The 14413-nt window shown below is 32.1% G+C and overlaps 2 protein-coding genes across 14 annotated transcripts; one reads left to right on the top strand and one right to left on the bottom strand.

Moving 5' to 3' along the window:
- Positions 1 to 4227: 4227 nt before the first annotated feature.
- Positions 4228 to 9893, bottom strand: LOC114264623 (uncharacterized). 2 transcript variants are annotated; one of them, XM_028205300.2, is made up of 5 exons: positions 7275 to 9893; positions 5638 to 6412; positions 5476 to 5544; positions 4822 to 4922; positions 4228 to 4713 (listed from the first exon to the last, which is right to left on the bottom strand). In XM_028205300.2, exons 1-5 carry the CDS (start codon positions 7359 to 7361, stop codon positions 4435 to 4437), a joined length of 1311 nt encoding a protein of 436 aa, XP_028061101.2. In that variant the 5' UTR covers positions 7362 to 9893; the 3' UTR covers positions 4228 to 4434. The 2 variants fall into 2 exon arrangements, with proteins under 2 accessions (XP_028061101.2, XP_028061110.2); XM_028205309.2 differs by lacking the exon at positions 5476 to 5544 and having other exon boundaries at positions 7275 to 7631.
- Positions 9604 to 13807, top strand: LOC114264558 (uncharacterized). Of its 12 annotated transcripts, none has more exons than XM_082922118.1 (5): positions 9618 to 9885; positions 13012 to 13040; positions 13125 to 13190; positions 13293 to 13358; positions 13465 to 13807. In XM_082922118.1, the coding sequence occupies exons 1-5, from the start codon at positions 9726 to 9728 to the stop codon at positions 13633 to 13635; spliced, it is 492 nt and encodes a 163-aa protein (XP_082778244.1). In that variant the 5' UTR covers positions 9618 to 9725; the 3' UTR covers positions 13636 to 13807. The 12 variants fall into 12 exon arrangements, 8 of the variants coding, with proteins under 8 accessions (XP_082778244.1, XP_082778245.1, XP_028061067.2 ...); XM_082922119.1 differs by having other exon boundaries at positions 9620 to 9885; positions 13293 to 13348; XM_028205266.2 differs by lacking the exon at positions 9618 to 9885 and adding an exon at positions 12188 to 12878 and having other exon boundaries at positions 13293 to 13344.
- The last annotated feature ends 606 nt before the right edge of the window (positions 13808 to 14413 follow it).

Below are 14413 nucleotides of genomic sequence, written 5' to 3'. Positions count from 1 at the left end.
CAAGGCATCGTGTCCATTGGTTAGCTAGTAAGTCTGATAGGTTATCATTAGAGAAGGTTCAAGGCTGAAAGCTACCTATCTTGATGCAAGATATTTTCAATTTATACTCTTTCGACAAATTCTGCATATTGTTGCATTTCCGTTGTCATTAAATTTCATTCATGTAGGGGATTGTTAGAAATGGTTTTGGAAGTTTTGAAAAAATCAAAATTTTCCTTTACTTTGGTCTAATTTTTAGGTGGGACCCACGCGCCAAAGTTGGCGGGTTTAAGTGGTAACGCATTCTATGCCGCATTGTGATTCATGTGGTATATTTGGTTCCTCAGAACCATTATCGGGTGAATGGGAAATTGAAGTCAAAGAGAGCTCCATGGAAAGGGTGTTTTTGGTGAAATTTCTGAAAGTTTAAATAAAGGCTTGTCCCACATTGATTTGGTGGGAAACTTTGAGTGGATTTATAAGGCTTGGGGTTAGAACTTAGGGTAGGCCCCAAGGGGCACCCAAGTTTTGTAGAGAGGAAGGTTAAAGGCAAAGTGGGCTAGACCCATTTGACCCAAAATAAACACATACGTGCGCGTCGCCGCCGTTCGTTCGATCGGTCGAGCGGACTGGGCTGGGCTTGGGCACGGGTACGTGATGTGTGGTGTGGTTGGGCTTGTCTGGCCCAATACCTATCTTTTTAGGCTAAAAACATTTGAATTTTATTTTCTAAAATTAAATTCTAATTTTTTGGAATTTGAATTTCGAAAATTAATTTCAAAAATTGGCTCCGGTTTTATTTTCCCCACCCAGACATATTCAAATCTGTTCAATAAAGGTTTTATCTGTTCAAAATTTGAACCCAACAGATTTGTATCTGTTTATTCAAACCAAATAGGTACCATTCTTGTTCATTCAAATCTGTACCTGTTTAATTCAAATTAAATAGCCACTACTCTATTTATAAATAAGCAGCCCCTCATTTGATGTTTTTACTTCAATTTTCGTCCAAGATATTTTGCAATTTCTCTCTACATTTTGCTACATTATTTTCTTGTGAGAAAGAGTGTAAACACAACGTGTGTTCGTTGTGTAAACAATTTGTAGTGCTGCTATTGTTTGTTATTGATTATTTTATCTTGGCAGATAGACCTCCACAATCTAAAAGCACCGTGAAGATGACGAATCTGTCTTAAAAATACGGTGTTAAACACTGGACTTGATCAGAAATTTGTTCAAAAAATTAATTTATTTTCTGTTTTATTATTTTTCTGTTTTAGATTTCATTTTGTTTTTGTAACAAAATAAAAAATCTATTTTATTTATTTTATTTTATTTTCTGATTTGATTTTTGTAATCAAACGATCTCTCTCTTATCCTTTATTTTTTCTATGGGCAATGGTAGAGGGTCACAATTTTTGTGACCTTCAAACATTATTCTTTTTCTATATTCCGTTTATTATTAAGTACACAAATAAAATTGATTTATTTCATTAAATACAGCAACATCAAATTCCTGAGCAGAGCCCCTTTGAAGAAATGAGTGAAGTGGATTCTCCTCCCAACACTGTTTTGCCGCCTTACAGTCCTGCAAACAATGGGTAACAGTCTCCGGAACATCCTCGCAGACCTATGGATGGCCATGGGGTTAATGAGGTGGATATTAATTCCCCATTTCCATTCTCCTATAATAAATTTTTTCTATTCTCCATTCCCTATTACCCATGGGTACCACCCTCCCCATTTCCTAATGGGTTTGGATTTTCCCCAACCCACTTTAATCCCCATTTTTATTTTATTTTTATTTTTTATATTTAATGTTAACAACATTTTTTTTTTTAAATGTTCACAACAAAAGCTAAATATACCTTCAATCTTTTTTTTTTCTTTTTTAATGTATTTAATGTTAAATTTATTTTTTTTTTTTAAAGGTTTTAGCTAAATATACCTTCAATCTTTTTTTTTTTTTTAAGGTTCACAACAAAAACTAAATATACCTTCAATCTTTTTTCTTTCTTTTTTAATATATTTAATGTTAACAATTTTTTTTTTTTTTTTTTTAGGTTTTAGCTAAATATACCTTCAATCTTTTTTTTTTTTTTTTTTTTTTTTTAATATATTTAATGTTAACAACTTCTTCTTTTGTTTTTTCTTTTTTTTTTCCTTTTTTTTTAAGGTTCACAACAAAAGCTAAATATACCTTCAATCTTTTTTCTTTCTTTTTAAATATATTTAATGTTAACAACTTTTTTTTTTCTTTTTTTTTTTTTTGCTTTAAGGTTTTAGCTAAATATACCTTCAATCTTTTTTTCTTTCTTTTTTAATATATTTAATATTAACAACTTATTTTTTTATTTTATTTTTTATTTTTTTTAAAATTCACAAAAAAAACTAAATATACATTCAAATTCATACAATGGACGATAGTTCGATCATTCAAATGACCTTTTTCCTATAATGTTTCTGGCTGATGCATCATATAATGGACGATAGTTCAATCATTCAAATTCATAACTGTCCCGATAAAAAAAAATTTTAAAAAAAAAAATCTCAAAACCTTTAGAAAAACATTTTTGATTATTATTCTTATTTATTATTTGATTTTATTCAAACTTTTTTCTATTTACAAATAATAACACAATAAGAAACAATAATGCTAATAATAATAGTGAATTTTGATGGAATGGACTTGAGTTTTGGAGTGAGTAAAAAGATGAAAATAAAAAATAATTAAAACTTGAGAAGAAGATGAAGAGACTTAAATATAAAGAATACGTATAAGTAATTAGAGTGTATAGTGACAAAAAAAATAAAATTTCATTTTAAGATTTAATGTATATTATCGTTATTAATAAATTTATAATAGAATATAATAAAAAATAAAATTTTAAAATTTTAGTTAAACATGGTAAATAATTTTTTAAATGTAAATAGAATCACCCAACTTCGACCCAAACTGAGTCCATCCTAAGATTTGTTCACCCCTACAACAAACCCAAATATAATAATTAAGTTTATATTTAAATTTGAGAAAAATTCAATCATTTTATTTTAAAATGAAAGAGAATAAGTTATTCTCAGCACAACCGTGAACTCTTGATTTACCGTTGTCCACTAACAAAATGATACGTGTCCTTAAATAACGTGGAAATTCAACGGCATTTAAAGGCAGTTCAATAACAAAAACAAAAATAAAAACAAAAACAAAAAATGAAAAAAAAAAAAAAAAAGAAGAAGAAGAGAGCATTTAAAGAGTTCTATGATCCTGTAGTTTAATCCTGTGGATCTTTAAAAAAAAAAAAAAAAAAAAAGTTGATTGTGAACTTGAATAAATAAATAAATAAAATAAAAAAGATTGAATATATATTTAGTTTTAGTTGTGAATCTTTAAAAAAAAAAAAAAAATTTGGGGAAATTAGTGGGTACCCATCCCCAACCCATCCCCTATGGATATTTAAAGAATATCACCTACCCTACCCAATGGATAAGAAAAAAAAAGAAAAAACCCATGTATTTGGGTTGGATCTCCATGAATACCCACAGGCTAGGTTATCCATTGCCATCCCTACGCAGACCTCACAAACATCTTCCATTAAAACTCGACATGGCTTTAAGTTTGCCTGAGTAGGTAGAATATTCGAACACAAAAATCTTAATTTTGTTTGGAATACGCAAACTCCAAATCTTTCCCCAAAACCACCTCAACTATTGATTTCCATTAGATGTACCAACCTGCTCTTGAGTTTCATTCAGACTCATGTGAAGATGGAAAGCCGAACACACACAGAAAACGCCACTCTTCAAATAATGCCAAACCAATGAATCTGGCGGAAGCCTCGGACTTAACGGTATTTGTAAAATTGGCTCCACATCCATCTCCAAGAAGACCTCTCTCAACTTCGTCAAATCCCAGGATAGGCAGATCACCTATCCGTATCAATAAGGGAGTGGACCGTCAAGTCTGTTAACCCACTCAAGCAAGGAGAGATTACCTTGAAGGCACTAGGACGATTCAACCATCTGTCCCCCCACACCTGAACACTCCTCCCATCCCCAATCTGCCACCGTAATCCTTCCACCGACAAAGGCCTTGCTTTGAAAATACTCCTCCATGTGTAAGATGGGTTTGACTATAATTGTCCAATTTGATATAATTTTTTTTATATTTACACTTAATAAGTTCCTACCAATTCAAGAAAAACATTCTATCATTAACATTCTATCATTAACAAGAAGGCCAAGCATACATGATCTACATCGTGGTTCACTTGTATTAACATGGATGACTAACATTCGCATCTTACAAAAGATTAGCATGAGCAATATCTAGTAACAAGCAAAAACAACTTCAAAGCAAAGGAATCGAAAAAAATAATAATAATAAAAATAATAAATAAATAAATAAAACCCCAAAATCGAACAATAGATCAACACTAAACAAGAACCAAGGATTGCTTATGTTTGCAGAGGAAATATTCGTACATCCATCATGACAGGCCTTCCTCTGGTGACGGTTCGGTTGAGCTCAAAGAGGCAGACATCTCCATCCTTAAGCTTGTTGGATGTGTAAAACTCATACCAACCCTTTGTCATATATACTTGTAAGCTTTTTCGTGAAAAACCGCTCCTACTGAAATGAAGTTTCACAGGCCAAGGTTTTCCTGAAGGATCTCTAAGAGTGAGGCTGCCATTTTCACTGAGGTCACTCTCTTTCAAAAATTTCACTGGGATATACTGTAATTTGCAAAATCACAAGCACAAATACACAAAAATTAGTTCAATTATCATCCTTTTGAGAAAAAAGAAAGACAAGAGAAAGGAAGGAAAGGACTCAAAACTTGCCACTTTAGGATAATGACTGGTCCCATGGCCATAAGACATGGTTGTTATGAAATGGGGACCCCCAGGGATGTAAGTTGCAGCCTCCTCAAGTGGGCTTTTTCCTATGTGTGCAAGTGCAACATAAAACAATACATCAGCTAGGCACAACATTGCAAAAAAAAAAAAAGGTTTAAGAACCCTATATGGGGTGTGGAGGATGAATGCAGTGTTCCGTCTACAAGAGAAAAAAAATGTTGTGTTAGTAGACCTACTGATATTGCATGTTAATAATTTGGGAATACTAATATACACAAAAGTAAAATAACACTAATAATATAACACTGTCATTACAATAATGTTGCACTCTTCAATCAATTTTTTACCATATGCAGGACATTCACAACTGTTGTAGCAGTAAATTCCACGAGTTTCACTAATATCTAAAAAAATTGTAAATATGACACATTTTGTGGATAGAGATCCTCTGCCCAAAAATCCATGTCGCTCCCGCTAACAATGAGAAAATCTTCAGGTACAATTGTGCGGGTTGAAAATGTATTCAAGACTGGGTACATGAATTTTGAGGATAGATAATCCATGCCACTTTATGTGATTAAAAAAAGATGATAAAGATGATGAGTATAGCATTGTTGCTATCATTAACACCGCCATAACTGCAAAACCTCTTGTGGTCTGAAGAAAGACTTCTATTATTGAATACTGGATTCCAATTTTCCATTACTTCTGAAAAAAGTAAACAGAAGCACATAACATTTTCAGTCTCATGGAAGATGCATGTTATTATCACTAAGACAGGCTAAAATTAAACCAACTTACTCTTAATGTGCTTGCCATGTTCATGGATGTTTATTTGATCACCAGGTCCTCTTTTTCTCTGATCATAACCCAACTTCGCAGGAAATTCTTTCTCACAAGCACTTGGATCAAACGCTGGATCACTAGGTTCTCTTCTTCTCTGATCATTAGCCAACTTTGCAATAAATTCTCTCTCGCAAGTGCTTGGATCAAACATTTGATCACAATGTGGTCTTTTTCTCTGATCATTACCTAACTTCGCATGAATTTCATTCTCACAAGTGCTTGGATCAAACACTTGATCTCCACGTGTGCTTTTTCTCTGGTCATTACCTAACTTAGCAGGATATTCTTTCTTTCCAGGCACTTGAACACCAGTAGCTCTTTTTATCTGATCATTATCCAACTTTGCAGAAATTTCTTTCTTGCAAGTGCTTGGATCAAACACTTGATCACCATGTGCTCTTTTTCTCTGATCATTACCCAACTTGGCAGGGAATTCTCTCTCGGAAATGCTTGGAACAAATACTTGATCACTAGCAGGAAAATCTTTCTCGCAAGCGCTAGAATCAAACACAGAAACATTGAAATGCAAGTCTGCCCTGTGCTCAAACACAACAAAGTCTCCAAGGTTCAGGCCATGGTAGCCGACAAACTTATCCCATCCCTCATTGAAACAAATCAATCCTTTGCTGCACTTGCCAGTTTTGACATGCCATGTCCCTTGAGAACTAGTTAAAACAGCTTCCTCTGATTTTTCCCCACTAACCTTTCTACAGAAAGCAGGTGGTAAAGACTGCAACACATGCAAAGTCATATATTAGACACAACAAAAACTCAAGTTTTTCAATCGGTAAGAGATTATTTACAAATAGCATGTAAATTATACCAAACTTACACAATTATAGTCTAACAACACATATCTATATGTCTGCCCAACAACACAACAAAGAGCCTATATATCCAACACAAAGAACGAGCCATATATGTTGTTTAGTATAGCCTTCAATTCAACGTAATGTTTTACATCTAGGTTTCAAAAATAAAACTGAAATTTAAATTTGATGGATTTGAAAAAACATGGACAATAGAGTATTTCAAATTCTTTTACAAAGAATTCCACTTGTAAAAGGATCTTAACAAAATATTCACCTCTATTAAATTCTTCACTTTAAAATTATCAATTTACCTCTATAGCAAACCTTTCTACAATTGTGCAAAATTTAATTTCAAATCACTTTTTTTGGCTTGCTATTGTTGTCACCAAAAAAAAAAAAAAACTCAATCTTGAGCTCTACAATGGTTAGCTAAACTTTTGACTAAAAATTTAGCACTACCTTATATCATCAAAGAAATATAGACCCTAATGGATTTAGGAAACAATTTAAAAAGGGAAAGAAAAAAAAAGTGTGTGAAACGTGAGTGACACATTTCACTTACATTTTTCCTTTCTCTTTTCAAATAACTCCCTAAATCCATGAACCAAATACAGCCGCTTGCAAGTCAACTAGGTGATTTCATTATTAAAGTAAGCATCAAATTCCAAAACATTCTACAAACTAGGGTACTTCCATAACACTTGTGTGAAATTTTATTAAGTAATGCAAAGGTGAACTTGCTCCGAAAAAGCAAAATAGAAAGAGAGAGACAGGACATACAAGCTTCGTGAGAAAACCAGGCACCATGACCTTGAAGAAATGCCTAGAAATCGGAAGAAGCTTCCCTTCCATGTCTGTTGAAGACATAACTCCCCCAAAAACAAAGAATTTTTAAATCAGAGAAGATCAGCTGATCATCAGCTCAGATGGACGAATCTTGAACGTTGAAAGAAAATCAGAAGATCCAAATTGGAGAGACAGGCAGAGAGAGAGAAGCTCTTCTCAAATTTGTGAGCTCTATAATTCTTCAATTAAATGCATCTCTAACACATCCGCCATTTCTTTATTTTTACAGGGTTTTCACTTCCAAACCTCTCACACATTACTCATTTAGGGTAAATTACAATAACACCCCCCTGCCTTTTCCTGTGTTATACAAATTTTCCTTTTACATTTCAAAAATTACATTTCTTTCGCTAAGATTTATAATTTCATTATAAATTATCTCCTAAAGAGTTGATGTCATATTTTAAAAATTTTTAAATAATTATTTTGCTATTTTTTCTACTATTTATTCTTCATGTCATCGTGATTACATTTTAAAATTTTTTATCATTAAATTCTACATATATATTTTTTTATTTAGTGATAATATACAAAAATAAATTTTATATAAAATTTTCAAACACAACGATATTGCTTAATGATGACCTTTCACTTTAAAATAAAATATTCATAAACACGATTTGTATTTACAACAACATCGCTATCACAATATTTTTATAATAAATTTTTATATACAAATAGAATTTTTCATGTTTATTTCTACCATCATTTTTCTTTCTCGTCTATTCACTCACATTTATTACAGTATTACCAAACACCGTTATTCACATTTATTACTACATTATTGAATTTTTATATTTTTGTATTTTTTTTTTGTACATTTGGCGAATTTAAAAAAAAAACACAAAATATTATACTTCTTAAGTATATCTACATTAGGTGTATCTAAAAAATTATTTAAAATATTAAACAAATCAATAAAAAAATTAAAAATAAAAACTTAAAAATAAAAAAATTATTTTTTTGTGTGAGTTAAACCAAAAAAGATTATTGTTATTTCAAGAAAAAAAATGAATAAAATATCAATATTATTTTATTTTTTTATATGTAAAAAAATTAAGGGTCAAATATGTTATTTTAATCTGACATGAAGTAAGTGTAATTTTTCAAACATTAGGGAAGAATCTTTATTAAATAGAAACCTCATGAGTGTTAGTGTGATTTACCCATTCATTTAATATTTTTAATTATATTACCAAAAAAAACTTTTAATATTATGTAAATTTAATTTTTATAAAATTAGTATCAAGTGAAATTATACTTTTACGATGAATGTAATATTAAATATATTTAATAAAAAATAGAAATTAAATATTTGTTTATGAACAAAAATTATTTAGTATGTTTGGTTTCAGTTTTTGAAAATTGAATTTTTTGTTTTTCGTATTTTTTATTTTTAGTGAATATTTTTAAAATTTCAAGCAATTTTTTTTTTTACTTTGTTAGATGTACATTACTTAAATGTATCTAAACAGTAAAATATTTGTGAAAAAAATATTTTAAAAAATTAATAAATACACAAAAATATGAAAAATGTACTAAATTTTCGTAATTTTTTTTATATTTTTGATATTTAGTGAATTTTTTAAATATTTTTTTATAAATATTATACTTTTTAAGTATATTTACGTTAGATGTGTTTAATAATTAAAAAAAAATTGCTTATAATATTTTTAAAAAAATAGTAAGAACAAAACAATACGAAAAATGAAAAAGTTAAATTTTCTAACAAATAAATTTTTAAAAATTAAAACCAAATAAAGTGATTGACTTTTTGATAAAATATTTTAGGAGGAAATTTTTAAAGAAGATTAAAGTTTGTATAAATAATGAGATACTTTATATTTATTTTTTGAATAAAAAAATATATTTAATTGAAAATGTTGGGTTATAAATGCTCTAAAGAATGGGTATGATCACCTTTCTAACAGTCAATCTCGACAGCTAGATTAATCAATTTCTCAAAGGTTCAGATCCGGGGGCAATTTGGAAATTTGGGAAAAAGTTAATTTTTTTTATGACTTTTTAATTTTTTTTATCCAAAAGAAGTCACAAAAAAATTAACTTTTTTAGCCAAGTCAAGAAGCCAATTTTTTATCAACTTTTCAAAAAATCACTCAGACTTTCGGAATAAGGTCCTTTTCATATTTCACATCTCTATATCTTTTTACAAAAAAAAATTAATAGCTCGAATTCTGTGACTCGAACATAGCCCGACTTTTATACCCACCCACATATCTTTGTACACCCCCGTTTGTTATTCATTTCAGTTTTACATTTCATTTCAAATAAAATAAAATAAAAAAGATAAACAGAGTAGAGAGAGAGGGAGAGGAAAGCCATATCGCGAATTTCTGTGTGCAAACGAGGTTGGTGTTGCCGCCGATGAGGGTCGTGCTGGTTCTGTGTGTGCCGACGGTGCTTCCGCTGCTGCTTTGTGTGCCAATGGGTTGCCACTGCTGCTGTGCGTGGCGACGCTGCTGCTGTGTGTCCAAAGGGTGCGACGTTGCTGCTGTGTGTCTGAAGGGTGTGGCTGCTCTTACAGGTGGGTGTATTATCCATGCTCTTAGTTGGTTTTGTTTTAAATTTAGGTTTTATTAGTGTTTGATTTGATTTTGCTCAGAACAAAATGAACAAGTATTGAGAACAAGTATTTGATTTTTATTTGAGAACAAGTATTGCTCAGAAAAAATGAACAAGTATTTGATTTGATTTTGTTTAAAGTTGTTTACGTTTTGAATTGATCACCGTTTATGTTTATGTTTTGATTGGTAGTTTATGAACAAGTATTGAGTATTGTAAGGAACAATATGGGCAATTTTTATGAACAAGTTTTTAGGCATTGGAGGTACTCTGCTGTGAGGGATTCTGCCTGTAAGGAATTATGCCTCTAGCTATTTGATCATGTGTGCTTACAAACATATGTTGATGTTTGAGTGGATTTTGTGGAATTTGGCTTGTTTTTAAGTTTTTTGGAAGGAAGTGTTTTGGACATTGATTTAAAACAGACCCACATTTAAACATTGACATTGATTTAAAACAGACCCCACATTTGAAAATGAACAGGGACAACATGATGTTGAATTTGAATTGAACTTGCTTTGTTTACTGTTTCAAGTAAATGTATCATGATCATGTGTACCAGTGAATTGAGTTTCTTCATGTTATTGTTGGTTTGAAGAATTTGTATTTGTACTGTTAAACTTAAATTGAGTTTCTCTCTAAATATCTATTTTATTTCACTTTGAAGCTTTGTATTTGTACTGTTAAACTTAGATTGAGTTTCTCTCTAAATATCTATTTTATTTCACTTTGAAGCTACAATGGATATTGAGTCAAACAATAATTCATTCAATGTGAGTGAGGAAATTAAAGAACATGGTAACAATCTTGAATTTAATGAGAGTAGTGAAGTTGAAGAATCAAAGAAGGCGATGTATTTTACCTCAAAGCAAGAAGTGTACGCATTTTATGCAAAATATGCGAAACAACTCGGATTTGTTATAGCTTATAGAACACAAAATGTAACAACGGATGGGGGAGTGAAGTACTTTGGAATTGAATGTACTAAGGCACGGAATAGAACAAAAAGATCAGAAGTAAATCCCCTAGAACCATCTTTGTCATCAAAAATTGATTGTAAAACAAGGGTAAGAGCCAATCTACAAAAGGATGGAAGCTATAAGTTAACCACAGTTGCGCTTGAGCACACTTATGATTTGATTCCTACTGACTCACGATATTTTGCAATGAATAAGAGGATTCTTACTCCGGTGAAGAGGAGACTAAAAGTTAATGATGCAGCAGGGATTGGGGTGGCTAGGAATTTTCATTCCATAGTTGTTGAAGCCGAGGGATATAAGGCATTAACATTTGATGAACGAGATGCAAGAAATTATATTCAGAATGCTAGAAGATTGAGACTTGGAGTAGGAGACGCGAAATCAATTACACTTTATTTTCATAAAATGCAACAACAAAATTCGAACTTCTATTCGGCAATTGACCTTGATGAAGATGGTCGCATGCGAAACTTGGTTTGGGCAGATGCAAGGAGTAGGGCTGCTTATAAAGCATTTGGGGATGTTGTCTCCTTTGACACAACCTATTTGACAAACAAATATGATATGTCGTTTGCTCCGTTTGTAAGAGTTAATCACCATGGACAGTCAATTTTGTTTGGTCATGGGTTATTATGTAATGAGAACAGTGAGACATTTGTTTGGCTATTCAAAGAATGGTTAAGTTGCATGTCAGATGCTCCCCCAAAAGCTATAATAACTGACCAGTGCAGAGTTATGCAAAATGCCATAGAAATTGTCTTCCCACATGCTCGACATCGTTGGTGTTTATGGCCCGTAATGAAAAAAATTCCAGAGAAATTGAGAGGATATTCGCAATATGAATCCATCAAGGCTACTTTGAGTAATGCAGTTTATGATTCATTTACATAAGATGAATTTGATGAATACTGGAAAGCAATGATTGCAAAATTCAATTTGAATGATAATGAGTGGTTAGGGGTATTATACCGTGAGCGACATAGATAGATTCCTGCCTATGTGAAAGACATATTTTGGGGTGGTATGTCAACTACACAACGAAGTAAGAGCATAAATGTATTTTTTGATGGATATGTGAACTCCAAGACAAGCTTAAAGTAATTTGTTGAGCAATATGACAATGCCTTGAGAAGTAAGGTAGAGAATAAGACAAGAGTAGATTTTTAAGTCCTGTAACAAATTGCATGATTGCTTAACGGTGTATCGTTTTGAGAAGCAATTTCGTGCAGCTTACACTAATTCAAAATTTAAAGAAGTTCAAGTAGAATTGAAGCGTCTAGTGTATTGTCGTGCAAATCTTATCAATAAGGAGAGAGCAATTTGTACCTATCATGTGAAGGAGGCTGTTCTTCTGGGTGAGGGGATGAAGAAAGTGGAATTTGTTGTGCACTGTAATTCAACTGAATGTGACCTCTAATGTATGTGTCGGTTGTTTGAGTTTAGAGGTATTATGTATGCCCATTCACTTTGTGTGTTCATTGAGAGGTCCATATATGAGGTGCCAAATAAATACATTATTCCGAGATGGAGAAAAGACGTGGAAAGAGAATATACATGCATTCCAACCACATATACTATATTTGGGGCTGCTCTAAATCCAAAGTTACATGATAACTATCACAAGACATTGGATGAGATCCTAGAACTTACTACCAATGATGATGGTAAACACGAAGTGATTCAACTTGGGTTGATAGAAATCAAGGATAGAGTGAGACCAGTTCAATCGAGTAGTACGAGTAATTTGCCATGTACTAATACTGTACCAACTTCTACAAGTACTTTACCACCTTCCCATACTTCACCGAAAAGTTCGTTTGCTCACAATACTATAAAAGAAAGCATCACTCGCAAGGTACTTTATCCTTTGGTTGCTCGCCGACGAGGCCATCCATGTATGAAACGGAAGGTTAACAAAGTTGATACAATAGTGAAGTGGTTGAAACGAAATAATAAGAAGGCTACTCCTGTACAGGTAAATATTTTATTTCCCACTACATATGTTAATTTCAGAATTTGTTAATCTTAACACATTCACCAATGTTTATTACTTTAGGGTCACAAGGTGTGTCAAGGTAAACCTCGTAAGTTAAACTTTCCTTGTACAGGTGGCGTGCAACATACTATGGATGAACCAGTACGTGTTAAAATATAAAGGTTGTGTTTGTATGGTTTTTGTGGATATTTATTTTAATGAAGTGTGTTACTATTTGATCATAAGGGGCTGCAAAATCAATCTTACTATTTTCCTTCTATGGATGGCACACAAGACAATATATATATACCAGTATGTGTTCACAGGACTTTGTATATTGAACTTTCTTTGTTGTGGGTTTTTATTTTAATGCTTGAAATTACTAATGAAATTTTGTTACTAAATGATGTTAAGGTGCCGCAAGATGAACCTTACTATTTTCCTTGCATGGATGGCATACAAGACAGTATGTATGTACTAGTACGTGTTTAATATATGAGTATACATATTTTATTGATCAATTAAATTTTAGATTGCTGAAAATGTTTGTGGACAGTGCCAAATAATATTTACTTTATTTTTATAGGCACGGGTTAGCACAATGCAAATGGCGGACAATATTGGAAGCATATCTCATACTCAATCAGGAATGGTCAACAATATAAACAGTCAAAGTTCGACAGTAGCATCAAAATTTGTTGACTTGAATATAGATGGGGGCCAAATGTCCCATTTTTTTTTTTTAGTTTCGTACTAGTAATTATATGGCATTTGTATATGTGAACTTTGGATAGTTTGGTTTTATTTCGTTTGGATACATTTTGTGGCAATGTTTGTGTTGGCTCGATGTTCTGCCAATGTTTGAAAAGAGTTCATTTTTTGTTTGGTTATTTTTGTGAAAAATGACAGTAGGGTTCATTTTGTGGCAATGTTTTTGTTGGCTCATTTTGTGGCAATGTTTGACAACATTTTACTTGGGATATGATGTGTTAAGTTTAATACAGAGGATAATGCATTCATAAGTGATGTGAAGCCTGTAAGGGTCCATTTGGATGATGGGGATAATTCTATTGTGAAAGGGACTAGTCAAAAAATTGAATTTGTTTTTAAGTGTCACGACCCAAACCCGTCCTTGTAAGTTTAGCACCGTAACTGGCCAGTAATCCGTGGATTACCAAAGGCCTCAGATTAGCAAATAATATGAGGCTGCGGAAGCAATAATACAAAATAGACAAGGTCCAATGAGCTGTGATAACGTACATGGGACAGAACATTTCAAAACTTATATATAGATATACTTAAACATGCTAGTCCAGATACACAATATTTATAAGGTATTTACAGAATGTACTTCCCAAGACCTGACTTTACAGAGCATACACAAAGACTAGCATGTATACAAAAACAGCCGTGGCATTAGGCTTCGTTCAGAACCTCCTCGGGAGGCACAACAATTGGCTGACAAAAACAGAACAGAAGGCCGTCAACTCTAGCCCTGGTCATGTGCCGGCTCACCTATATACATAATATAAACT

This window comes from Camellia sinensis, chromosome 3 (genome assembly GCF_055761805.1).
Source record: "Camellia sinensis isolate YWXY chromosome 3, ASM5576180v1, whole genome shotgun sequence".
NCBI lineage: Eukaryota > Viridiplantae > Streptophyta > Magnoliopsida > Ericales > Theaceae > Camellia > Camellia sinensis.
The sequence above is the reverse complement of the archived record's forward strand: the minus strand, read 5'-3'. Positions and strand labels throughout refer to the sequence as shown.

Excerpts from the sequence above, each read along its gene's own strand:
- LOC114264623 (XM_028205300.2), bottom strand. The coding sequence starts at position 7,361 with ATGTCTTCAACAGACATGGAAGGGAAGCTTCTTCCGATTTCTAGGCAT. Across the intron at positions 5,545-5,637 it reads ACATGGCAAGCACATTAAGA|AAGTAATGGAAAATTGGAAT; the intron begins GTAAGTTGGTTT and ends TACTTTTTTCAG. Across the intron at positions 4,714-4,821 it reads CCAGTCATTATCCTAAAGTG|TATATCCCAGTGAAATTTTT; the intron begins GCAAGTTTTGAG and ends TGCAAATTACAG.
- LOC114264558 (XM_082922116.1), top strand. The coding sequence starts at position 12,324 with ATGTGTCGGTTGTTTGAGTTTAGAGGTATTATGTATGCCCATTCACTT. Across the intron at positions 13,191-13,292 it reads AAGACAATATATATATACCA|GTGCCGCAAGATGAACCTTA; the intron begins GTATGTGTTCAC and ends AATGATGTTAAG. Across the intron at positions 13,345-13,464 it reads CATGGATGGCATACAAGACA|GCACGGGTTAGCACAATGCA; the intron begins GTATGTATGTAC and ends TTATTTTTATAG.